At 39.3% G+C, this 26,668-nt stretch overlaps 1 protein-coding gene across 1 annotated transcript; it reads right to left on the bottom strand.

Annotated features, from left to right (window-relative positions):
- Positions 1 to 679: 679 nt before the first annotated feature.
- On the bottom strand, positions 680 to 26,668 carry ppp1r14c (protein phosphatase 1, regulatory (inhibitor) subunit 14C). Its single transcript, XM_079801828.1, has 4 exons — positions 26,230 to 26,668; positions 7,008 to 7,091; positions 4,246 to 4,278; positions 680 to 2,924 (listed from the first exon to the last, which is right to left on the bottom strand). Exons 1-4 carry the CDS (start codon positions 26,455 to 26,457, stop codon positions 2,850 to 2,852), a joined length of 420 nt encoding a protein of 139 aa, XP_079657954.1. The 5' UTR covers positions 26,458 to 26,668; the 3' UTR covers positions 680 to 2,849.

Raw genomic sequence — 26,668 nt, 5'->3', positions numbered from 1 at the left:
GGCCTGCACAGAGTCCTGACCTCAACCTGATAGAACACATTTGGGATGAATTAGAGCGGAGACTGTCAGCCAGGCCTTGTCCAAAATGTGCTTCTAGAAGAATGGTAAAAAAAATTCCCTTAAACACACTCCTAAACCTTGTGGAAAGCCTTCCCAGAAGAGCTGAAGCTGTTAAAGCTGCAAAGCGTGGGGCAACTCCATATTAAACCCTCTGGATTAAGAATGGGATGTCATTAAAGTTCATGTGCATGTAAAGGAAGGCATCCCAAAACTTTTGGCAATATAGTGTATATATAACATTATGATGGTGCACTTAAAACTATTTAATTGAGTAACTGCACAGCTGGTGTCATACACATCCTAGAAAACAGAAGGAATAGCCTATATGTTAGAGCAGAGCATGAAAATGCATTAGAATTGCAGACAGATGACAGATCTGTTCACATTTTGTAGGGCGAATTTATAAGATGTATGGACCACAAGAAGAGCGGCCCTAAAATGAAGCGGATTAATACATTTTAAGGATTAATGTGGCATGTTCAGTAATTAGATGCAAATTTGTGACAGCCTAAAGCAAGCATGTTTTTCACAATGCACATCTACACAAATAGGCCTGCTTGTAGTGTGATGTTTGAAATATTGTGCGATTTGTGTGAATAAAATGAAGCAACACAGTTCAGACATTATTATAACAGTTCAGACATTTTGCCTTTATTGTAAGTAGAACAGCACAAAAGACCACACTTTACATATATTTAAAAAAACGAAAAACAATTAAAAACACGATCATTACAGTCATTAAAAATGAATAAAAAGTGAATGTAATATTTATAAGAGTAATACTTGTAATAATGTATAAAAAGACAAATCATCGCTTTAGTAAGCAATCCAAAATGTTCCTATCATGCTAATAAAACATGCATAAATAAAGCTTTCAAATTACATTTTTAGAACAAACTAAAATCAAGAGATCAGCCTAAACCCTGAATGTTCTTCTCAGAGAGAGCATCATTGAAAACACGCAAACGCTTTAAAATCCACAATGATACGAGATGCAGGCCGACAGAAACCGCGATATCATAAAAATAGACGAGTCTTCCAGAGTATCAGGGCAAGAGCGAATCTCTACTTATTTTCGCCCTCTCTCTCTCAGCCTGCAAAGCGCATCATCCATCCACGCTGTAGAGGGTTCAAAGTTTAAACAGCACCATAGTTTTTCCCCTGGATTCTTTGTTATACAACTTAACACCATCAAACACATATTTTGACCCATGAGTATGACACCGATCGACATGAAGATTAAATGTTCGTTATAGCCAAACATATGTATCAATTTACAACCAATAGCACTTTACAATATGCTAATAATCAGCCATTTTACAGTATATTCTTTGGCAGCCTTCGTGTGAAACCGGACGAGGAGATAAAAGCCGTGATTTCGAGTCAAACTAGATACCTCATATCATTAGATGAACATTAACCATCATCACAGTACGTCTGTTGAGAAGATCACGCAGCCCTTTTGTCTTTTAGAAGCATTCAACTCTCCGGCTGTGTTCACAATAGCATACTAGAATACTACACTCGGCTACTAATTCAGCAGTATACGCATGTATGCTACATTGCATGAATGCATGTGTCAAAATATGCAGTGTATAGATAAGAATACTATTGCAAAATGCAATGCACTCGACCCTCCATCCACGGGGTATTCAGTGTGCAGCGCATAATAAACAGTACACTAGTATTTCATTCTGAATGTGGCCTTATTTCTTTACTTCCTGGCAGCACATCCCACCAAAAATCGTTGAACTTTTCACATACCACAATCATATGCACTTTATGAAAGTAGTTATTTTAGCCACAGATCTTTCAAAAACAGTTCTTGAAAGATTATCGTTATCGGAAAACAATTATGACAGTATTATGACAGACTGATATGTATTCTGGCCAATTGTATGACATTACACCGTTATAGTTCATAAACACTGCAAAAAATTATTTGTGTCTTGTTTTCCAGTACAATATCTAAACACTCTTAAATCAAGATACATTTACTTGGAAAGCAAAGTAAAATAGGTCTTGTTTTCTGAAAAATGTGTCAAAATTAAGTGCGTTTTTGCTTAAAACAAGAACAAAGAAAAAAAAACTTGTTTTCCCTTTGAATAAGATATTTGTTCTTGTTTCAAGCATAAATTCACTTTATTGATCAATTTTTCAGTATACAAGACTTAATATCTTAAATCAATATTTGCTTGAGAAGCATGAGAATGTTTAGACTGTTTGCAAAATTATGAAAGTCAATTTAACTGGACAGATATTGGTGAATATTGGCCATCACTACAGGACAGAGATTGAACAATATAACCAAAAAAAAAAAAAACCTATTCTGAGATCAGCAGGAAAGGCCAACAGGTGTTAAAAAGTCTGTGACTTCAGAAAAAAAAATACAAAAAAAATGGTTGTGACTTTAACAACGCTTAACAATATAAAATAATTGAATAGGCTATATGAAAAGGCGTTGTAGTCATTTGTGGTTTCACACAAAAAGCTGTAATAATGCACCAAACAGTGTAATAATGTGTTGGGACCCATTGAGAGGTCGAGGGCAGGATGTCCCGATCGGCTGCTGAGATTGTTTGAGAGCTTTAGATTGCGTCTCTGATGAACTTTGCACTCTTGGATTTATTGTGTGATCTATGTGAAATGAACTCTGGTACATTGATTCGGGCCAGAAAGGAATCCTGGGATACAGAGTCCTTTGGGGCTGAATGTTGACTCTAGACTGAGTGATGGATTGTGGGACCTGTAGTCCAGGTAGCTGGATTGTCGTTGGCATTTTCGAGCACTTAATAGCTTTTCTTCTGCGGAGCGCTGAGTTTTCTCATTCCTCTTATCCTGCCGAGGAGCTCACGCACAAAGTCCTGGTGTGGAGAGAAAGACAGAGAGAGAGAGTGAGACAGACTGTATGTGGTAAGATTCTTCCAGTCTGGTCTACTCATGTTTCCGCTTCATTCATTTACTGTGTAAGGCCCGTGGCAGTAGGTCAGCAACAATGCTGCAAGGTCTTTGATTCACAAACGATGTGCTTGGTTTGGACAGCGCGCACACACACAATCAAACAAGCATGCGTGATAGTTTAAGGGTCTGTGATTAGATTAGAGAGGATTGTAAGCGAGACTCTGTGTGTGTGTGTGTGTGTGTGTGTGTGTGTGTGTGTGTGTGTGTGTGTGTGTGTGTGTGTGTGTGTGTGTGTCTGTGCATGTCCTGGTAAACCCTACATTATGGACAAAATGTCCCCCACAAAGATGGCAATATCTGAAATCTTTGTCCTTGTGGGGACATTTTTTGATCCCCATGAGGAAAGCTGATTATAATCACAGGAAAACCGCTTATAAATCAGACTAAATTATGTTTTTTGAAAATGTATAAATGCAGCAAGTTTTGTGTGAAAATATACAGTTTGTACAGTATAAAAATCATTATGTTTATGGAAAGTCCCCATAACACATAACAAGTGTGTGTGTATGTGTGTGTGTGTGTGTGTGTGTTTTATTTAAACATTATAAATATCTTACCCCATAAATCAACCCCAGACTGTTGAACGGTAGTGCATATGGAAGAATTGTGTAAATAATAAGAGTATGAATATACAAGTACTGTATAAACATTATATAGATGTAAAATAAAAAACACTGAAGTGTCCTCATCAAGTCATGGATGTAAACATGGGTGTTTATTCTAGACTAAAGGCATCTGTATGTGTGTGTGGGTCAGTGGGTTATTGTGTCTGCTGTCTTATACATTATGATTTTCATAGTGTTGGGTGGATTCTTTGAGCACACACATGTTTTCAGGTCAGTGCACACTCATGTGACTCCACTAGTATGTCTTGAAGCAGTGTGTGTGTGTGTATGTGTACTTGGAGTGACTGGTACAGCATGAATTAAAAGACAGCATACGGCTCTATATGGCTCTGTTTCAAACACTCACTGGCTACATAGGCAGCAACCTTCTAAGGCGACATCCTAATCAAAATGCAACCTCATAAGTAACTGTTTTGAATTTTTTTTGTCCAAAAAAGGAAGCATTGCATGTATCCTTTTCATATATATAGCCTATAAAGCCTTTGAAGCTTTTTGAGTGCACTAATGATGCCTTAAATGCTGTCTATGTAGGGAGCTCACTACTGGGTTTTGGAACAGAGCTGTAAGCTGGTGGCCTATATTTTACATTATGACTTACATCAGTGGGCTTGAAGCAGTCTGACAGTGATTCCTGTGGGACAAAAAAAAGGAAGATATTATCCGACTGAGACCCACCGACAACTTCAGAAACCTAAACATTTACAGACTTAAAAGAGACAAATAAATACATGACATGATTTTTTGGCTGGGGCATATAGGGCACGTGTTTTCACCCTCAAGGGGGCGCTAGAGTTTATTTTAATGTCTGTGTCAATAAAGGAGATGTTATTATTCAGATATTACATGAACTTACTTTAATTAAAGAGGACCTTGTTTAGGTTGCTGTTTGAGCATGAAAAAAGTCTGTTACAAAGTCATACCAAAAGGAGTTATTCTCTGTATCAGTGACACTGTTTCTAAACACTCGAAACCCTTGAGTGTTGAGTTTTCTTCCGGGAACGAATACGTCACAATATTCCTCATTTAAATAATTCCTGCCCAAGGCATACTCAAAATAAAGGGGCGGGGCCTGGTTGAGTTAGTTAGTAGTGTGTTGAAACCATAGACTGTAAAAAAATATGGACGTAGTGTCCGTGACGTCACCCATATGATTCTGAAGAGCAGTTTTGAAGTGTAAAGTAGGGTCGAGCTGGCCGTTGCCATCGCGCGTCACTCGGATAACAGAAAATGGGCAAAGAGGCAGGACGTGGGCGGAGCTGAGGTGACGCGATGACTAACAGACAGCAGATAAATGGCTATCCACCTGTCACTCAAAGTGGCCACGCCCTTAATTATGCAGAACTTTAAGGCTTTATATAATGTAAACGAATGAGTTATAAAAAAATTCACCCCCCTCACAGTTGTCATGAAGGGCAAAATTAGCCGTATAGACCAAAACCACAATTTGTACCAGGCTGTAAACATGTTTTTTTCTGCTGTAAAGTTGGCCATTTTAACATGGGGCTCAATGAGATTCTGCTCCTTCTGGAGTCTGTCTCTAGTGGCCAGTCGATGAATTGCAATTTAAGTCACTTCCGTATTGGCTTCAAGAGAAACTGCGGGAGGTTGCCGCTTGGTTGAAACTCGCGGTTATGGTAAGGGGCGTGACATTTCCCAAACACACTTAAAGCAGTTGACCAATCACAACAAACTGATCCAGCCGACCAATCAGAGCACATTGTGCTTTTCAGAAGGAGGGGCTTCATTGAGACAGGAACTTAACAGGACTGCGTTTCCAAAGTTGCAAGTTCCATCGTCACAAACACGAGTCAACAGAACTTGCAACTATAGTTAACAATGCTTTTGGGAAACGCACCCAGAGCGTTACTGACAGACTGGGAAGAGAGGTGCTGCAACAGTGCAAAATGTGTTAAAAAAAAAGATTTTAAATTTTTTTGCATCAAGAATGACAACCTATTCATAGTTTTCACGTGACGTCACACGCATATAGGAACACCCACCTGGAGGGCAAAACAAGGCTTTCCTCCATTGCCCGCCAGTCATTTTTACCAGGTTTGTAGTCAGTATTAATGCGGTAAGACGGTGATATTAAAAGATCTAATTCAATATACACATTATTGATGTTGCATACCTTGCACAGGCAAACAAATGAACACAGAACATTAATGCAACACAAGGTTTCTCGTTAAGTGTTTTTCCCATCGAAAACCATTATAAAGAAAATGTGTTGAGTTCATATTCTTGGCTCATCTACTCACCTGTATAGTATGCATCATCAAAAAGATGTACACTGAATTTGATCTTTTAATATCCCTGTTTTAGTACATTACGCCACTTTAAGGGTGGATTACACGAATAAGGATTCTTTAGCCTGTTGTCAGTTCACCCTCCGTCTGCTGCTTGATCAGCCCTTCTAACGGTCTTACTATGTAATTCATCTGCGTTTAAAATTAAGTGGTGCAACAACTCGATTTAAAATAAAACCCAGAACAACAAATCCTAGATTAGCGTTAAACGTTGCTTAATTTAATCCTTATTGGTGCAACTCACCCTATAGTGTTTTTCACGTTAAGCATTTTAAAAACGCCCCGCTGTTTTTAGTGATTGAAATACTGCAGCAGGAGCTGTGTATGGATCCTAAGTGCCCAAAACGTGCATCTTGTTCACATATTTTAGTTTTAAGATGGACATTTGACAGGCTTGTGCTGCCGTTCTATGGAGTTCTATGGCGGTTTTGCCCTCCAAGGCTCCGCGACAGTCACGTGACTGAAAACTATGAATTCTAGTAGAACCCCAAAAACAAAATCAATGGCCTCTTGAACTAATTTTAACTAATTTAACTAGATTATTTTAACAGCCCTTTCAGCAGTGCCGAGAATGCGACACAATTGCATTATGAATTGCATTCTGATGAATTTTAGAACATAATGATACCAAGCATAGCTAGAAGTGTTTGCATTCATGTACAATGTTTTGGCATTAAACTCTGAATGAATAATTAATAATCTTTAAGGGTCTGTTTACAACTAAAAACAGGAAACTTTGTATGCAATTTGACCATTTATTTACATGACAACAGTGTTTTTGGGGCCTGAAAATGCTCACTTTTGAAAACAATACCATAATCGTCTCTGTGTAAACTACGATATTCGCCATCTACTGGCCTGGCAGCATAATACAGCGGGTTTTTTTTGTTTTCCGCAGATCCGTGTGAACAGGGATGATTTTGACAACATTGTCATCTGCACGTGAAAAACGCAAAGGAAAAACCTTTCGGTTTTTGGAGCATTGTTGTCGTGCACACGTACCCTAATAGGAAAATGCATTCTTTAACTATCACAGGCACACACAGGAGTTTACCTGCAGTTTTACGGTTCTCTCATCTTCACTGTTCACCTCCAGGAGATCATCAATGTCTATCTCCACCTCTGGCATTTCCTCTTCCTGGACAAACAGAGATCACACACAGTAGGTGACATTAGTGGAGCACAGCCCGCAATGAGAAATCACACATTAGATTAAATTTGTGCCTGTTTTTATAGTTTTACAGAAACATCTGCAAACATCTGATACTTAAATGAAACCTCCAAGTAATGAATGTTCCCTCTGGGTCCTGTCCTTTAGTGCAGACATTCTTACAGATTGGATGGATGTGGTCTAGAGACAATCAGCAGCCAAGAAATTCTGAATTATATGTTCGTCAGGGCCATTTTTAAGGGAGAACATCAGGAAACACTCCAGTCACACGCTGAGGTTAATCTGAAGGGTGCCACTGTGATGACAGACAGAACCACACAGACCCGATGAGATGAGGTCTATAAATACACTCCCCTGTTTAAAGGTGAGAGGAAGACAGGGAACCATTTTCCATGTGGCAATCGCTTTGGCTTGTTTCGGCAAATGAGAGCGATGGAATAATAATACACATCATCAATATGAAACCACATTTGTCATTTCTGTCTGTGACTGTTACAGCTAATTCTGCCTTTCCTTGACAGATCCAAGGACAAATCCAGAATTTACTGTCCCGATTTACAGGTTTTTTTTGCATGATGTATGATTTCGTACAGTTTTTTCATACACGTTAGTACAATGGCAGTGATTTACACAAAAAGCATCACACCAATGCATTATTTTAAAGTATTTGTACAAATATGTTTACCATATACAGTAAATAACCAAAAAATTATAAACAAACATTTTCATGCATGCATACACACACCCATTCACCGGCCACTTTATTAGATACACCAGTTCAACTGCTTATTAACACAAATATCTAATCAGCCAATCACATGGCGGTAACTTTAGGATTTAAGCATGTACACATTAGCATTTAGGCATGAAGACATGGTCAAGATGATCTGCTGAAGATCAAACTGAGCATCAGAATGGAGAAGAAAGGTGATTTAAGAGACTTGAACGAGGCATGATTGTTGGTGCCAGACTGGCTGGTCTGAGTATTTCAGAAACTGCTGATCTACTGGGATTTTCGCACACAATCATCTCTAAGGGTTTACAGAGAATGGTCTGAAAAAGAGAAAATATCCAGTGAGCGGCGGTTCTGTGAGTGATAATGCCTTGTTGATGCCAGAGGTCAGAGGAGAGGGCAAGACTGGTTCAGCTGATAGAAAGGCAACAGTAACTCAAATAAGCACTTGTTACAACCAAACCGAGGTCTGCAGAAGAGCGTCTCTGAACACAGAACATGTCCATCCTTGAAGCAGATCATGGGCTACAGCAGCAGAAGACACACCGGTGTCACTCCTGTCAGTTGAGAACAGCAAACTGAGGCTACAATTCACACGGCCTCACCAGAACTGGACGATAGAAGATTCTGGTATGATAAGTCTTGATTTCTGCTGCGACATTGGGTCAGATTTTGGCGTAAACAACATGATAGAATGGATCCATCCTGCCTTGTATCAGCGGTTCAGGCTGATGGTGTGCGGGATATTTTCTTGCACACTTTGGGCACCTTAACGCCACAGTCTACCTGAGTATTGTTGTTGACCATGTCCATCTCTTTATGACCGCAGTGTATCATCTTCTGATGTCTACTTCCAGCAGTATAACATGACATGTCTCACAGCTCAAATCATCTCAAACTGGTTTCTTGAAAATGACAATGAGTTCACTAAACTCAAATGGTCTCCACAGTCACCAGATCTCAATCCAATAGAGCAGCTTTGGGATGTGCTGGCACGGGAGATTCGCCGACAAATCTGCAGCAACTGTGTGATGCTCTCATGTCAATATGGACCAAAATCTGTGAGGAATGTTTCCAGAAGCTTGTTGAATCTGTGTCACAAAGACTTGAGGCAGTTCTGAAGGCAAGGTTGGTGGTTGAAAGGAAAATTGGACAATGATGCATTTAAAATGGTATCTATACATTTAAAAGTGTAATAGAGTATTATTGCACTTTTTTTTTTAAAACATCAACTTCTGCACATACCAAATTATCTTAGCTGTGCTATCCACACAAAGGTGGATATTGTGAATTAATGTACATCTAAATGACATTTTCCGAAAGATTATGACCCACTTTTACATTTTTAAGACAAATACAAATGGATGCAGATCAATATTAACACTATAAATCTGCAAAAACAGACACACTGACATGTGCATGATAAATGAAGACTTTGACAAATCTGTCTTTAGAGAACACCACCATGGCTTCTTATTAGAGCCGTTTGTTAAAATAATGATCCAATCAGACGCCTGGCTGCGGTCAGATTAGTTCATACATCACATTCACCATGACAAGGACTGTTATTTTAGACCTTTTGTTAGTGTGTGTGTTCATTCCCGTGTTGTAGAAAGGGTAAACGGCAACAACAAAAAAACACATGCCAGCCGCAAACACTAAACCAGAGAAAGCTAAACCATCAGCAGATCAGTCAAGCTAGCCGCCAAGACATGGCCAATCAATCACAGACTCATCCGACATCAGTCAAGACAACCTGACACAGATGCCATCAGCCACCTCAAACAATCGTTTCATTAGCTATATTCACACTGATTCACCAAGTAGAAAGACACAGTAAGAAACCACTATGAAATCACTGACCACTCTAGCAACATGATAAAACCACCATATACACACACACACACACATATATATATATATATATATATATATATTAGGGGTGTGACGGTATACGTATTCGTACCAAACCGTTTCGGTACAGGGCTTTCGGTTCAGTGCACGCCTGTACCGAACGGTTTCCGAGTGCAATCTTTAACAGTAACTTAGGCTTGTTTTATGTGCGGAACACACTTCAATCCGAGTTCCCACACGAACATAAGTATTCAGTCCATTTTATCACGAAATTCAAACGATAAATGCCATTTTGACGCTCTATGTGGCGTGACTGATTACTGATCACAGTTCAAGCGGCCGTGCACGTGCGTGTGAAGGCGATCGATCATCTCTTCCTAAAGAATAAACATGAATGACCATATGAAGGTATGCTGAGGATACATTACAACTTACTGTAATGTATCATATGTGGTGTGATCGCTAAATCAGTGTTTCAGCGGCGGAAAGATGTCAGTATAACTGCTTGTAAACTAAACAATGTCATGTTACGTTAATATTAGCTTCACATTTACCTCAGGCAGTCATTCAGTGTCCACAGAATTTTATTCACTAGGAAAATCAACTCTTTCACTAAATATATGCTCTATATTAGCCTATATATTCATTATATTCTACTTAGCCTGTTAGGGATGTCTTGATTATTTCATCCATGTTAAATAAACCTGTCATGAAAATGACAGACACTGTGTGTAAATGATTATATTTCAACAACGAATTGGAGAAAAAACTCTTTTATAATTAGATTTAGAAGTTAATTCAAAAACTGCCTTATGTGAAGTTTACATGTTTGCATACAATGTGCTATTTGAGTGTTGATTATTATACCTAAAAATAAATAGCAACTGAATTTAGGCTAATAGTTTGCGCTCTGTTGTTAACCTTTAATATTAATGTGCTAGTAAGGGCTCCCTATATAATTTACAGAAATATCTTCAATAAACTTTTAGCTATAATTTAATTCATTCAAGGACAGACACTTTTTTTTCAGTAAACCACTGTTTAATAAAAATAAATAAAATGTTTTGTAAAACTGCTGTACCGAACTCGTACCGAACCGTGACTTCAAAACCTAGGTACGTACCGAACCGTCAGTTTTGCGTACCGTTACACCCCTAATATATATATATATATTGCATATATATATATGCGTCGATAAGACTCATTGATGCACGTGGGGAGTGAAGGCTGGCCCATGTGGTCCGATCCAACAGACAATCTACTGTAGCTCAAATTGATCAAGAAGTTAATGCTAATGCTCCCCACTTGCATCACTGAGCCTTGGCCGCCCATGACCCTGTCGCCGGTTCTCCACTGTTCCTTCCTTGGAGCACTTTTGATAGAGACTGACCACTGCAGACCAGGAACACCCCACAAGAGCTGCAGTTTTGGAGATGCTCTGACCCAGTCGTCTAGCCATCACAATTTGGCCCTTGTCAAACTCACTCAAATCCTTACGCTTGCCCAGTTTTCCTGCTTCTAACACATCAACTTTGAGGGCAAAATGTTCGTAATGTTATGCCTGATCAGTATATATATATATATATATATATATATATATATATATATATATATATATATATATATATATATATATATATATATATATATATATATATATATATATATATATATATATATATATATATATATATATATATATATATATATATATATATTGATCTGTAATTCATTGAACATTGAATTATTTATTGAAAATGATTATTTATTACCTATTGAAATGTATTTATTCATCTTCGATATTGCAGTTGATATCTTTCATATTGAGAAGACTTGAGAATTGCTTTGAGCAATCATTAATGGCCACTACAGCATAAAGCATTTTTCATTCCAGCTGTGCGAATATGCTTGCATACTGTATGTCTATTGTGAATGCAAAGCCCTGCAGGTGCATTCTGGGTACTGAATGTGTGTGCTGTCAGGCCAGAGAGAGCAGAATGAGCTCTTCCAGTCTGCAGAACCAGCACAGACACCTTCACTTGACCTATTTGTGCACCGTGCCTAATTCCACAGTCGACTGGTGTCTCATCTGCAAACACAAAGCCGAGGGAAGCAAAGCAATCTCTCTCCCTCTCGGAGCAGACAGGTCAGATCACTGAGGATTTCTATCAGAATAGCAAACAGCCGTTAGTGTGAGAGAGGGCTTGCAGGAAAGTGCGAAATGCCGACAGCAATGCTCAGAAATCACACACAAACTCCCACACACATAACATGATTTACACACAAACATAAACAGGCAGATTGTACTGTAGCTACCGCGCACATATATGTGCTTATAAAATACCATGCGCATGCATATTCTGTGTGTCACGGATGATTTATGATCGGGGTCCTTCGGTTTCAGTATTCAGGCAGAATAAGGATGATAAAATTGCTCTCTAAAAGCCAGGAGTGACAGGAACCCATTTTTTAAAGGGGCATCAGCAGCATTTGTGGTTTTAGTAGTGTTACTGGTAAGATAAGACACAAAATATACAAATAAAATATGTTGGTCTATTCCAGTTTTTGATTAGTAAAGGGACCAGATTTCAAACTTGGACCTAATTTATAGTTTTTAATAAAGCAAGCAAAATTGTAATTAAATTTGCATCATGGTCAAATGTTTGTTTTGTTTTTGAAAGAAGCTTCTTCTGCTCACCAAGGCTGGATTTATTTGAAGGAAAATGCAGTAAAATAGTAATATTGTGAAATATTGTTTTGATTTAAAAGCACTGTTTTTCTATTTGAAATATACACTATATTGCCAAAAGTATTGGGACACCCCTCCAAATCATTGAGTTCAGGTGTTACAATCATTTCCATGGCCACATGTGTGTAAAATCAAGCACCAGGCATGCAGACGCTTCTACAAACATTTGTGAAAGAATGGGTCGCTGTCAGGAGCTCAGTGAACTCAAGCGTGGTACTGTGATAGGTTGCCACCTGTGCAAGAAGTCCATTCATGAAATTTACTCACTACTAAATATTCCACGGTCAACTGTTAGTGGTATTATAACAAAGTGGAAGCAATTGGGAACAACAGCAACTCCGTCACAAAGTGGTAGGACACGTCAAATCACAGAGTGGGGTCAGTGCATGCTGAGGCGCACAGTGCGCAGAAGTCGCCAACTTTCTGCAGAGTCAATAGCTACAGACCTCCAAACTTTGTGTGGCCTTCAGATTAGCTCAATAACAGCTTCATGGAGTGGGTTTCCATGGCCGAGCAGCTCATCCAAGTCTTACATCACCAAGTGCAATGCAAAGCATTGGGTGCAGTGGGGTAAAGCACGCCGCCACTGGACTCTAGAGCAGTGGAGACGTGTTCTCTTGAGTGACCAATCACGCTTCTCTGTCTGGCAATCCGATGGAGGAGTCTGGGTTTGGCAGTTGCCAGGAGAACGGGACTTGCCTACTACATTGTGCCAAGTGTAAAGTTTGGTGGAGGGGGGATTATGGTGTGGGGCTGTTTTTCAGGGGTTGGGCTTGGCCCCTTAGTTCCAGTGAAAGGAACTCTTAATGCTTCAGCATACCAAGACATTTTGGACAATTTCATGCTCCCAACTTTGTGGGAACAGTTTGGGGATGGTCCCTTCCTGTTCCAGCATGACTGCGCACCAGTGCACAAAGCGTCGGCCCATAAAGACATGGATGAGTAAGTTTGGTGTGGAGGAACTTGACCGGCCTGCACGATAGAACACCTTTGGGATGAATTAGAGCGGAGACTGTGAGCCAGGCCGTCTCGTCCAACATCAGTGCCTGACCTCACAAATGTGCTTCTAGAAGAAACACACTTCTAAACCTTGTGGAAAGGCTTCCCAGAAGAGTTGAAGCTGTTATGCTGCCTTCACACCAAACGCGAATAGAGCATCAGAAACGAGTGATTTCAATGTTAAGTCAATGGAAAGGCGCGCTGACGTGTGTCTGGAGGTCCTGTGGCACAATGGACGCATTTCCGCCAAATTCGCGTGTACAGTTTGCGCAAATGACGCGAATTTGACGCGAATTGAGCGTCTTGTGCGATACGCGCGAATGGTGATTTTTGTGCATTCACGCGTTTGAAGCGAATTCGCGTCTGACGTCCAAGTTGAAAAATGTTAACTTTGGTGTCAATTCGCGCCGCGTTAACCAATCAGGAGCCTGCTCACGTGGTAAAGTGACGTGATGAGAAACCCCGCATAATTTAAAAATACCACTATTGTGTCACAAATTTAGTTTTAAGATTTTTTCAGGTGAGAATGTAGATGTTTAAAGCTCAAATCTGTGGTTTATTTATAAAGAAAGCGCCTTTGTTTCTGTTCGATTTAATTGTAAATATATCTATTAAAATACTGATATTCTGGTCCAAACTCCTCCCCGAACGTCCCGCTGCCCTGTATCTTGCTCTCTCATTGGCTGTCGGTCATCGCCGATGCATTTTTCAGTCAGAACACGTTTCACACAGCAGGAGTTTGAATAGCATATTTAGCATGCCAAATATCTCATGGGCGTCTGCGACTCTTCGGCGAGTCTCTCTGATCGCTTCTTTGATCATTCACAACGTGTGACTGTCACTCACGTGCACAAGCACCGATTTGCCTATGATTTCGGGCATTTGTCGGCGATTTCGCAAAACCTGTCGGCAAGTCAAAATCGGGGCTAAAATTGGGCATTGTGAACTCGGCATTAAACCCTACAGATTAAGAATGGGATGTCATTAAAGTTCATGTGCATGTAAAACCAGGCGTCCCAAAACTTTTGGCAATATAGTGTATATTAAACGTGTGATGCAAAGCTGAATTTTCAGCATCCATTACTCCAGCATATTAGAATGATTTCTGAAGGATCATGTGACACTGAAGACTGGAGTAATGATATAAATAGACTCATTGACTCTTAAGCATTTGCCTATTTAAATCCAGTGTATATGATGATAAAATATAATATAATATAATAAAGACAAACACTAACATAATTACATAATTTTGCTTCTTAATGATCAACATTACAAATAATCTATAATTTGCATTAAAAATGATCTTTGTTTCAAAAGGGCACAATGCTTCCGCTACAAGGTCAGACAGAGATTAAAATACAAGATAAACAAACAAAAGCAGAGAGGATCGTCCCTAATACAAAACACAAACACGCTGAATCAATACAAACAGTCAAAGTGAAATGAAATGCAGTGGCCATGATATCAGACAGACAGAGCCCTGGAGCGTTGAACATCAAACACAAACCCCTTCCCCCTCGCTGAAGAGAGAGAGAGACAGCGGAGAGGGGGGTTGTGGGTATCTTTTGCAGACAGAGGCATATTAGCAGAACCCCACTGAGCTGCATGTAGAGGACACATCTCGCGGCTTTTTATGCCGTGTTGTGTGTCAGTATACGGGAATGGTTTATGCAGCCATTCTCAGAAAACGGTGCAGTTTGAATGCTGTGTGTGTCTCCATGACTGATATCAACAGGGGACTTTATTTAGTCACAATATTTGATATATTGCACTATTTAGTGCATAATGCAAAATAACCTTTTGATTTTTATTTAATTTTTATTGACTTTTTTTTTGCAATATTCATGTTCCATTATAAAGGGGGAAAAAATCAAATTCTGCTTAAATTTGTGCTTTCATCGCAATTAAAATGTCATGCTTTAACTGTCTATGTATTTTTTTTGTAACATTCAACTCCAAAACAGAATGTAACAGGGTCTGAACAATAAAAATGTCATGGGTTATCATCAATTCACCCCCAACTAGTGTGATTTATTACAAGACATATTAAAACAGTACCAGAATATGTATTCAAATTATAAGCAAGTATATACAATATAGGTATAACTGAAGTCAGAGTTGAAATATTACCAAATCTTTTAAGGAAAGATTTAAAGGAACACTCCACTTTAAAAAAAAAATAGGCTAATTTTCCTGCTCCCCTAGAGTTAAACAGTTGAGTTTTACCGTTTTCGAATCCATTCAGCCGATCTCCGGGTCTGGCGGTAGCACTTTTAGCATAGCTTAGCATAGATCATTGAATCTGATTAGACCGTTAGCATCTCGCTCAAAAAAATGACCAAAGACTTCCTATATTTTTCCTATTTAAAACTCTTCTGTAGTTACATCGTGTACTAAGTCCAGTAGGGGCTCTTCTCACGGCAGGGCGCGCGACCAGAGCGAGAGAGCAAATGCACGCCCATTAACACGCTCTTCTCGGCTTTAGGGAAGTCATCGGCTGCGCTACAGTCACAGGACTTCACGAAATCAACAATGTCACCAAAGAAGTGTGTTTTTGGTTGTCAGGGCAAGACAACCCTGTTGAGCTTCCCAAAGAACCCAGCGTTAATGGGACAGAGGATGGAGTTTGTTTTTCCGGAGCAGCAACGGAGTTGTGCAAGTGTTTTTGTTTGTTCCCTGCATTTCGGCAACGATCGTTTTATAAACCATGCCCGGTTCAACTCCGGATTTGTAGCTCGTCTAATGCTGAAAGATGGAGCGGTCCCAACTATTAAGGTTCACGGTCGTGCGTTGGAAGAAGGCGGTGAGTAAAACTGCTTCAAATGTCTTTGATTTGTTAGCTATTGGCGTGCAAGTGCACCTCAAGTAAACAACATGACGTGCAAAACCGTTCCGCTTGCTACTGCTAACTTTAAGTCCTTATAAATCGTGTTTATGACCTCATAAACCATGAGTAAACACACAGATGTTGTAAAACTCGCGCATCACAAGCCGCTAAGCAAATATATACAGTTACAGTACACACCACATAGAGACGTCATGCTGTAGTCGTTGCTGCTGCTGCTCCTGTTCAATTTCAGCCTCTAGATCTGATTCTGGATCATATATGTGTGGTTGAATCTGATTGATAGTCATGGTTTATTTAGGATAACGTTTTCTTTTCCATGTTTAAGAATGTCAGAACTTTCAGACTCTCTCAACGCAATAGCTGAGCGCGCTCGTCATTCTTTAGCTCCGCCCACACGATACGCCTCCAGCCGCTCGTTTTTTTTCCGGAAAGACTCGGTACAGCGTATCTTTCTTTTATAAATATGATAAAACTAAAGACTTTTCAGAGATATGAAGTATGCAATACTACTCTATAGTAGGGATGTGACGGTGAGGAAATTTCCCCACCGGTTAATTGATGTGTGACAACACCGGTAATACCGGTATCACCGGCGGAGGCTTTTAAATCACTAATTCTATCTAACCGAAAGTAACATGCACACGACCGCTCTGAACTGAAAACGCGCCAGTGCGCACACACCGTGACTGACCGCTCGTCTGTAAATGCGCGCTCTTTGAGGCCATGGGCGCGTCTCAATCAGTTCCCTAGTTCAGTAGTCAGGGCACTGATCAAGCATTGATCAGTCTATGATTGAGATGCACGCCATGAATGCACACTGTTAGTTCGTCCGTAAAGCCTCGTTTATACTCGACGCGCCCGCACGAGCGCGAGGGTGCGCGCGGCAAAAATAAATCCACGCAGTCAGCGTAGCGCGGAGGCTCGCACTGCGGAGCCAGGCGAAAGTAAACAATGCGCGCTCTGTGCGGCCGTGCACATTTTACTTTCGGTTTTTAATCAGCGCCAATTCGGCTGCGGGTTGCTTGAATTGTGGGTTCATTAGCCTATTATTTTTAACGAAAAACACAACAACAAAACAAATGACAAACTCCCTTAAAAATAGGCGCTTTTACGTTTCGCTTTGAAACCAAATCTTCCGCGATCATCTCAGTCAGCTCCTCACTCTTAAATCTGATGAATGACTCCTGCCGCTGCCGAGACTCACGGTCGGATCCTGCTTTATTAAGCAGACACGTTCAGTTTTTATTTGTATTGTCTGTTCTCTAACTGAACTAAATTATTTTATTACTATTAAAAAAAAATCAAAAAGACGGTGGGCGGTGCCACGGTGGGCAAGTGATGTAACCGGTGTGGAGTCTGGACACCGGTAACACCGGCAACACCGACTATCGTAGCAAGCCTACTCTATAGGCACTATAGATTTACACGAGATTGACTGAAACTGCGTGTTTCACCCCCCCCCCCCCAACCCCCCCCTTTAAATACGATATCTAAATATCTAAACTCTTTGCTAATTTTTGAGCGAGATGCTAACGGTCTAATCAGATTCAATGATCTATGCTAAGCTATGCTTAAAGTGCTACCGCCAGACCCGGAGATCGGCTGAATGGATTTGAAAACGGTAAAACTCAACTGTTCAACTCTAGGGGAGTTGGAAAATGTGGCGTGTTCCTTTAACAAATATTTAGGATTGGGCGTAAAGGCCCGTTCACACCAAGAACGATAACTATAACAATATTATTATTATTATTATTATTATTATATTAGCGTCCACATCAACGAACAATATCGTTCTGTTTATTCAAAGCATACGCTGCAGTTTTGTCGCCTGTCACTTTAAATGCTAAAGCTTTTTAAAGCAGGATTGGTTGTCAATGTTTTTATTGTTCATCAGCTGGAAAAAAAATAATTGTGAAAGTGATTCCTACTATATCATTCTCAGTGCCGTTGTTGTTATATTTGTGGTATGGACTCTGCTTTTCTTTTACATTTAGAAAAATTTTAAAGCTACATCTTTATAGTTATTGTTCTCGTCCTTGGTGTGAATGGGCCTCAAGTTCAAAAATCAGCCATAAAAAAAAAATGAAAACGCATGTTTATTGAGCACTAATCTGAATATTTTAGCACAGCAGTGTTACTGAATTTGCTTTTCCATCCTATCACTGCACTATTCATCCTTGATCACACAGAGGGAATCTGCATGCTTGCAAACTGCTGCACTGTGCCCAAAATAGACAGAATCCTCTGCAGAAAACAGCTTAGGCAGCGGTTTGTGACCGTCATTGATTTGAGGACTCAGTTAGACAGAGGACTCCATCATTAGCTTGCACGTATACCACCTCATCTTTGTGTTCAATACGCTAATGAACTCCAGATGGACCTGTTTTACTAAGACAAAGTCCATCAGAGCTCTGGCACACATGCAAATTGCAACAAGAAACGTCCTACATTTGTTCGTTGTAAGCCTTGTAAGCACAAATGAGGTGCTGAGATCATGATGTAGAAGTGAACACACACACACACATTCTCGTACCTCTGTCTTTGCGAGGACATTCATTGACACAATGCAATCTCTCTAGCTCCTTATCCTAACTCTACCCATCTCAATAAGTCCCTGAAACCCTTATCCTAAACCTACCCTTAACCTCATTATAGCCTGTAAATATATTTGAACTCAGAAAAGTAAGTTACCTTAATATTTAATTGAGTTAATACAATGGAGTTTGGTTTAATAAATAGAAACTCAAAATATTATGTTATCTGAACTACATTTAATTATCTAAATTGGTTTGACAAAAGATAAAACGTGATAAATCATGAAAATATTTTTTTTACAGCGTAACCTTATCCCTAAAACCAAGTTTCAGCCCTCAAACTGTCCTTTAAAGGGATCTCAGAAAGTGAGGACCGGCCAAAATGCCCTCACTTTACTTTCTTTGTCCTCACTTCAAAGGTCTAGAACTCAAACAAAAGAGAGCCTCACAGAGACTGTGTGTGTGTACCCAGTACACACACACACACACACACACACACACACACACACACACATTGTGTTTTCATGTTTTATGGGGACTTCCCATAGACGCAATGGTTCCTATACTGTACAAACTGTATATTCTGTCCCCTTACACTAACCCTACGCCTAAACATACCCATCACACAAAACATTCAGCCTTTTCACATTTTCAAAAAACATAATTTAGTATGATTTATAAGCTGTTTTCCTCAAGGGGACCAAAAATGTTGTCCGCATGTTGTCCCCATAACACATAGGGTTTACCAGGACACACACACACACACACACACTTTTAGTGTTTCTCAGAGGGTTGTTTGTGTGTGTATGCGATGACATGCTGTTTTACTTGAGGCAGAAATTAATTCAATTCCCAGTCCAAAATCGTATACTTTTAAACCATTGAATTGCCTGATTTTCCTTTGTTTTATCGTCCACTAAACGTATCCCACTCTAATTCTGTTATATTATTCCTTCCTTCCTTCTCTGCCTTTCCATTACTTTTCTCTCATCTGCCGTTCTAATTTCTGCTCTAATTCCTTTCCCCCAAATCCTCTTCTCCCAGAAGTCACAGAAATTAACCTCAGAATATCCTGATAACGTTCCACCATATTGTCTTGCTCATCCTTTTCTCTCACTTTCGCTCCGTTGGATACATTTACATGTCCATCAAATTCATCTAATCCACGCTGTGCTGTCACTCATTCTGATCGGTTGGGGTCGGAGTTCAACTCTGTGATGTCATAGTCAAGCTATAAAGCGAGAGATCAGATGCTGCGCCAGTCTAAGATAATCTCAGGCTCAAATATTTGGTCAATGCATTGCAAGCACTGTAAATGCTTAAAGCATTCTTGGATTGTACTCAAGAGCAGCCTTCAAATGCTTGCACTATTAAGCAAAATGTTATTGTACAGGTAGTTAGCTATAAACTAAGTGCTATTAAAGTAGAACAACGACTCTAGAAGACATGAATACATGCTACAGTTCCTCTCGCAGCTCAAAAGGCTGAACAAATGATAAAAATCGCTGGCAATGCATCGTGAATTGTATTTTGACATACTTGGGTATGCAAAAACACATGCAATCAAGTTTGCATTGCTAGAAGAATTTGCAAAACTAGAAGCATGCGAGTTTCAGGCCTCAGGGTTTGGTTAGAAATAATTCTGTCAAACTTCTCTTGAGAAAACCGTCACTGTCAGCAAGTAATCCCACGCTGACCTACTCTTCCTTAAGTAGGTCTGTCTAAGGTGTTACCATCTTAACCCTAACAGCCATATTGCACAATGGAGATGTTGTTAGTGAGCTGCACGCAAATCCAATCAGCTAAACCTGTCAAACACTTTCCCTTAAAGGCATAATATGTACGATTTTTGGATTCAAATATCCAAAAACCACTAGAACAGTGTTATATATTTTGTTGACTTGTGTATTTGAGTTATTCCAAATGTTTCCAAGAATGTTTAAATCCAGAGAAATAAGCAATTTTAACCAGGACATGGACCGTGCGTCGCCTATTAATGACATCGTACCCAAATTAAGGCCTGTACACACTGGGACGAATATCGTGCGTGCTTATCGCCAGCGTTTTTCGTGACGTTTTTCGGCACGTCTTGAGTGTTCACACCCAAGCGATTTTCACTGGCGATGCGCAGAGTGAACGTGCACATTCAGTAGATGGCACTCTCGGTACACAAGGTGGTGCTGCGGCATTTTACGCTTCTGACACTCGCTTGTCACACAGAAGAAGAAGAGAGACAGTATTTACGTGCTTGCCAAAACCATAGATATATTATGTCCAGTGTTGGGGAAAGTTACTTTGAAAAGTAATGCATTACAATATTGCGTTACTCCCTTAAAAAGTAACTAATTGAGTTACTTAGTTACTTTTTAAGAAAAGTAATGCGTTACGTTACTTTTGCGTTACTTTTTCTCACCTGGGATGGGCTTGCTTTTTTATTTTGTTTTTTAATAGCAAAAAAAGTCATTTTTTGTGCAAATGTAAAGACCTCTTCATACCAAAATTTAAATAATAGGCCTCAGGCTGAGGTATAAATGTGCTGCCATTCTGGATAATGGTAGAATAGGACGCAGTAGAAAAAAGTTTTACCAATAAAAACAACAATCTAGTAATTTTTGCTCATGGCTTAACTGAATCATCAAAGGTCAGCAGCAAGACATTAGTCAATAAAGGTAGATTAAATGCATAAAAATATTAGTTTTATTTAACATTTATAAATTTGAGGTTTGCGTAGTATTCTGATTTTGCATTTGACTGATTTTATTAATTTTGAGGAGTACAGAATCTTCATTGTGCAAGTGAGATGAGTAAATGCTCACATTTAGTCTAGAACTACAATAACACATTTACACACAACACCTCTGCACTTACTCTCATTTTTCTCAACATGACTAATAACTCATTTACAATGCATTATAAATTGTTGATAAGCAGTTTTAACTGCATGAATAAAAAGAGTGACTTTAACGCAATGCTTGCCAAATAGTGAGCCATTTTAACTTGCATGTTATAAATGCTTAATAAATGTATTTATTCACACTTATTTAACTCAATACCAGATTCCTGATTTATTTCATGATGCAGCAAAAATAGACTGTCATAGTGAGACTGAAGGGCGTTGTATTTGTGGTATTTTTCTCATTAATATCTCACACTTTTCTTAAAATGTTCCTTATCCGAAGTTACCGTCTTACCCATGATATCCCACAAAAAGCTCATGATGCCTATCCACAGCAGTGTATAAAAAATGATTTCTTGTTTATCAAGATTCAATTATCAAACTTTATTTTGAAGAAAAAAAAAAAAAAACACGAGCACAACTTGATGAGATATTATTTGTGAATATTTTAATTCCAATATTAGTTAATTGTGAACCTTAAAGGGTAACTTCAGCGATTAAAGGGTTAGTTCACCCAAAAATGAAAATTCTGTCATTAATTACTCACCCTCATGTCGTTGGACACCCGTAAGACCTCGTAAGGCGTTCATATTCGGAACACAAATGAAGATATTTTAGTTGAAAGCTGATGGCTGAGAAAGGCTTCACACAGGCCTCCATTGGCATTCAGTACATTGACACTTCCAAGATCCATGAAAGGCACTTAAAACGTCATTACAAAGTCTATCTCACCACAGTGGCTCTACAATAATCATACAATGCGACGACAATAGTTTTTGTGCGCAAAAAAAAATCAAAATAACACCTTTATCCAACTTGTTCTCGACTTCCGTGTGTGCCTCCACGACGCATGCGCGAGAATATGACGTAGCGCCGGTGTTCGGGAATCGATGAAATGCACACTTAAGCCCCATTTTGAGCACTACGCCGAGACCTAAAGCACGATCAATGTAGAATCCAACAGCTTAGACACGCGCGTCTTCCTCTGCTCGTAAACAAATCGCTTCTGGGTCATATGTCCGAACGCCGGATCTGCGTCATAATCTCGCGCATGCGTCGTGGAGGCACACACGGAAGACAATAACAAGTTGGATAAAGGTGTTATTTTGATTTTTTTTTGCGCACAAAAACTATTGTCGTCGCATTGTATGATTATTGTAGAGCCACTGTGGTGAGATAGACTTTGTAACGACGTTTTAAGTGCCTTTCATGGATCTTGGAAGTGTCAATGTACTGAATGCCAATGGAGGCCTGTGTGAAGCCTTTCTCAGCCATCAGCTTTCAACTAAAATATCTTCATTTGTGTTCCGAATATGAACGGAGGTCTTACGGGTGTCCAACGACATGAGGGTGAGTAATTAATGACAGAATTTTCATTTTTGGGTGAACTAACCCTTTAACATTAAGCTCTGTATCCGTAGAAACCGGGTAGTATATTCAAATTGTGGTACTTTCCCCCCTCATATCCCCCTGAGACGAGAGAATGATGCATTTTATTTCTGGAAAAAATCCTCTGATGACGCAAATATCGTCATTTTGAGTCATCTGAGGATTTTTTGGCTAGAGGCTAGAGACTACAGCCACTAGATGGAGCTGTTCCGCATGTTTTCAACCCGCCCACAGGGGAGAGATCTCACTCACAGAATGTAAATGCCCACTGTCACTCGGCTCGGGCATTAATAACGGAGCGGTGCCGAGCAAAGTGAGTGTTTCAACTTTGCGATCTGAAAACGCGCCAGACTGGTGAATTAAATCTGACTCCTGCTGCGTTTGTGAGGTGACTTTCGATCGGCTCATTTACACATTCAGTTTTTAATTGTAGTGTTTATTCTCTAACTGAACAAAATTATTTTATTATTATGAAGATCAAAACAACGCTGGGGGCGGTGTAGGGAGTGGCCTCGTAGGGCAGCGAAGCAAGTGCATTCTGGGAGTTGTTGTCTTTCATCCACGTGAGACAAAAATACATTTTCTGTCTTTTCTCAGTCTAGAAGGCACCAAATTCAAAAATAATTTCACATTTCTACTGCATAAAGGACCCAGTTTAAATTCACATTCATCTTCCCAGCCCTGAAGTACCCCTTTAATGTAGGGTGGACACTTGCAAACCATTTACTAATGAGCTACAAACATTTATAACCTGTGAAAGTGAAACATGTTCACTTCAGGAATCAGGAATCTGGTATTGAGTTAAATAAGTGTGAATAAATACATTTATTAAGCATTTATAACGTGGCAGGCATTGCGTTAAAGTCACCCTTTTTATTCATGAAATTATAACATTAACAAACAACTTTATAAACCCTTCACAAAGGGAACCTTAATGTAAAGTGTTACCAATAAAGCTCTAAATGTACCGCTGAAGATTCCTCAGTGCAGCTGACACGCGCTATAGTCTAATTCAGAATGCCGTTGTTTACATGCAGTCTCTTGCCTTTCAACGGGACCTGCTGTTAATGGGTGGCCAGACATTCAGCTGTGAACTGCCATTGGCTATGTGTGACTTCCTTCTCTTGTTTATAGTGTAAATGTGACAGGTTGTTAAAATACACCTGAGTAAACATCTCTTTTTTAGCTTGCATGCTTAATCTAATTAGATGCCTGATCTCTATTTGATGTTATGATTAACACCACAAATAAAATGCGGTGTTTGCCTCAAATGTCATGTATAAAATCAAGATATAGGCTAACTCACACAGATGTACACGCCAAAGCTGAGGATGCCACTGGAAACCAACGACATCCTCCTCTAAAGCCTCTGTTTTCAACACATGATTGGCAGTGAATCAGATGTTCGACTCTAAAGACTCACAAGATGCTGCTGGGACTGTGTGTGAAGTCTAGAGAGACCATGTTAAAGGCTAATTTACCATATGCTCACGTCTGCTTACTTTAAAGAAGATACACGCAAAAAAAACAACAACATGGCATTTCAGTAAGCCTATAATCACTACCCTTAAACCAACTGTCCTCAGACCATAACTCAATGTTTTATGTATAAAAATAGACACTAAAGCCAATAAATACAGAAATGTAACCGTTTGTTTTTGGAAATGGAAAATACTTCCAAAACAAATATAAGTATTTGGCACTATTTTTGTATCTGACAGTGTTAAGAGAAACAAATTTTGAATGAAATGGTGAATATCTCTAAATATATGTATTATTTAATTATAATTATTGCTGTCAAATCAATTAAATCGCAACAAAATTGTGTTTATATATGTGTGTGTGTGTATATAATATATATATATATGTATATGTAGATATATATGCATACACTCACAAACATACATACATATATATCCAAATGGTAAATTATTATAAAAATACAGTAAAAAAGGACATATACATACATTCTCACACACACACACACACACATATATGTACACACTTTTATGTTAGATGTGATTAATCGACTTGACAGCACTAATTAGAATGATTAAAACCGAATTAATCCATAATATATCATTAAAATAAGAGCTTTTCTCTGGCTTGTGGCGTGTTTTGCTCAAGTACTCAAGAATCTGCTCATTTAAATATCAATTTCCTTATTTTTTACTCAGAACCCTTTTAACAGGATCAACGTTATTCTGACTCAAGTCAATCTGTTTCTCTCTTTCTTGTCTCTCTGGGGCCAACACAGCATCAGCAGAAAAAAAGCAAGCTGCCGCAGAACAGAAACACAGATAGAGAGAACAAAAGAGGATAACAGCAATAAGACACCTCACAGAGGTCAGCAGAATGACGGTTTGTCATCTTGAAATGAGGACCGATGCTAAAGGATGCCACGCTTTACAGATTCCTTGCATCGCTGCTTTAAAGAAGCCAAATGTAGGTCACACACACAGACGAGCACAATTTATCAACCTATAAACCCAAGGGGGTGGTGGACTGTAGCTTTAAGATTAAAAATCTTGGTGTGTGACCTTTAGGTCAGAACCCCACAAGGGCTGATTCACGTATCACCACTGTGCCCTTGATCAAGACATTTAACCTCGAGTTGCTCCAAGAAGAATGAGCCAGTAATATATGAACTGTCGAACAAAAGCTGAAAATAACCAACCGTTTTGCCTGGCTGATAATAAGTGATATGTTGGTTGAAATTATAAAGATCTACTGCTTTTGTGTTCATAAAAGACTGCATTCACACAAAAGGTCCAACATGTAAATTATTATAAAATACAGTAAAAAAGCATTGTGAACAGTAAAAAAGGCAATATACTGTAAGATGCTCTGCATAAATGCTAATCAAAATGAGTAACATTATATTATTTAATATATATTATTTTAATTTGTTACTATTTAATAAAAATAATTATAATAGTGTGAATATACAATCTGAATTACAACATATTATTTTCTTTTTTAAATATACCAAATAAAAAAATACTAAAAAATAAAATATATTCACAATAAACTAAACTAAAATATAATTAAATAAAATTCTAATTATCAATAAATTATCTAAATTAAAGCACAGTCTTACCTCACAGTCGTAAAGTTCGCTGAGCTGCTCAATGATCCATTCCTCCAGGATGAGTCTCTTCCGCAGCTCCTTTCTGTCGTACTTCACCGTCACTTTGCCCTGCTTTTTCTGCACCGGGTCATCCCTTTGCATCGGTCCGGGACCGGCGCAGCCCACGCCGGGCTGAAAGAACACCCTGGCCGCGGCCGGGGGCAGCTCCGCGGTCGTCTCTGCGCTGGCGGTGGACATTGCGTCTGTGATGGCGATGGCGATGAAGATGATGGTGTCTGAGGGGTGTATGCAGGGACACAGTTTCTCACACCTGCTATTTAAAGCGCAGCGCGAGCATTTAAAGGACGCCCGGCGCGTGGGAGGGGAATGTCAAGCCAATGTGCGCGTTCGCGTTAACGCTGTGAGTGCCAGAACGCGCACAGTATTGGTGAAACGGGAATCCCTCTGC

The sequence above is a fragment of the Gobio gobio genome (assembly GCF_949357685.1).
Source record: "Gobio gobio genome assembly, chromosome: 21".
In the NCBI taxonomy this organism is placed as follows: domain Eukaryota; kingdom Metazoa; phylum Chordata; class Actinopteri; order Cypriniformes; family Gobionidae; genus Gobio; species Gobio gobio.
This window is presented reverse-complemented; position numbering and strand designations above follow the sequence as displayed.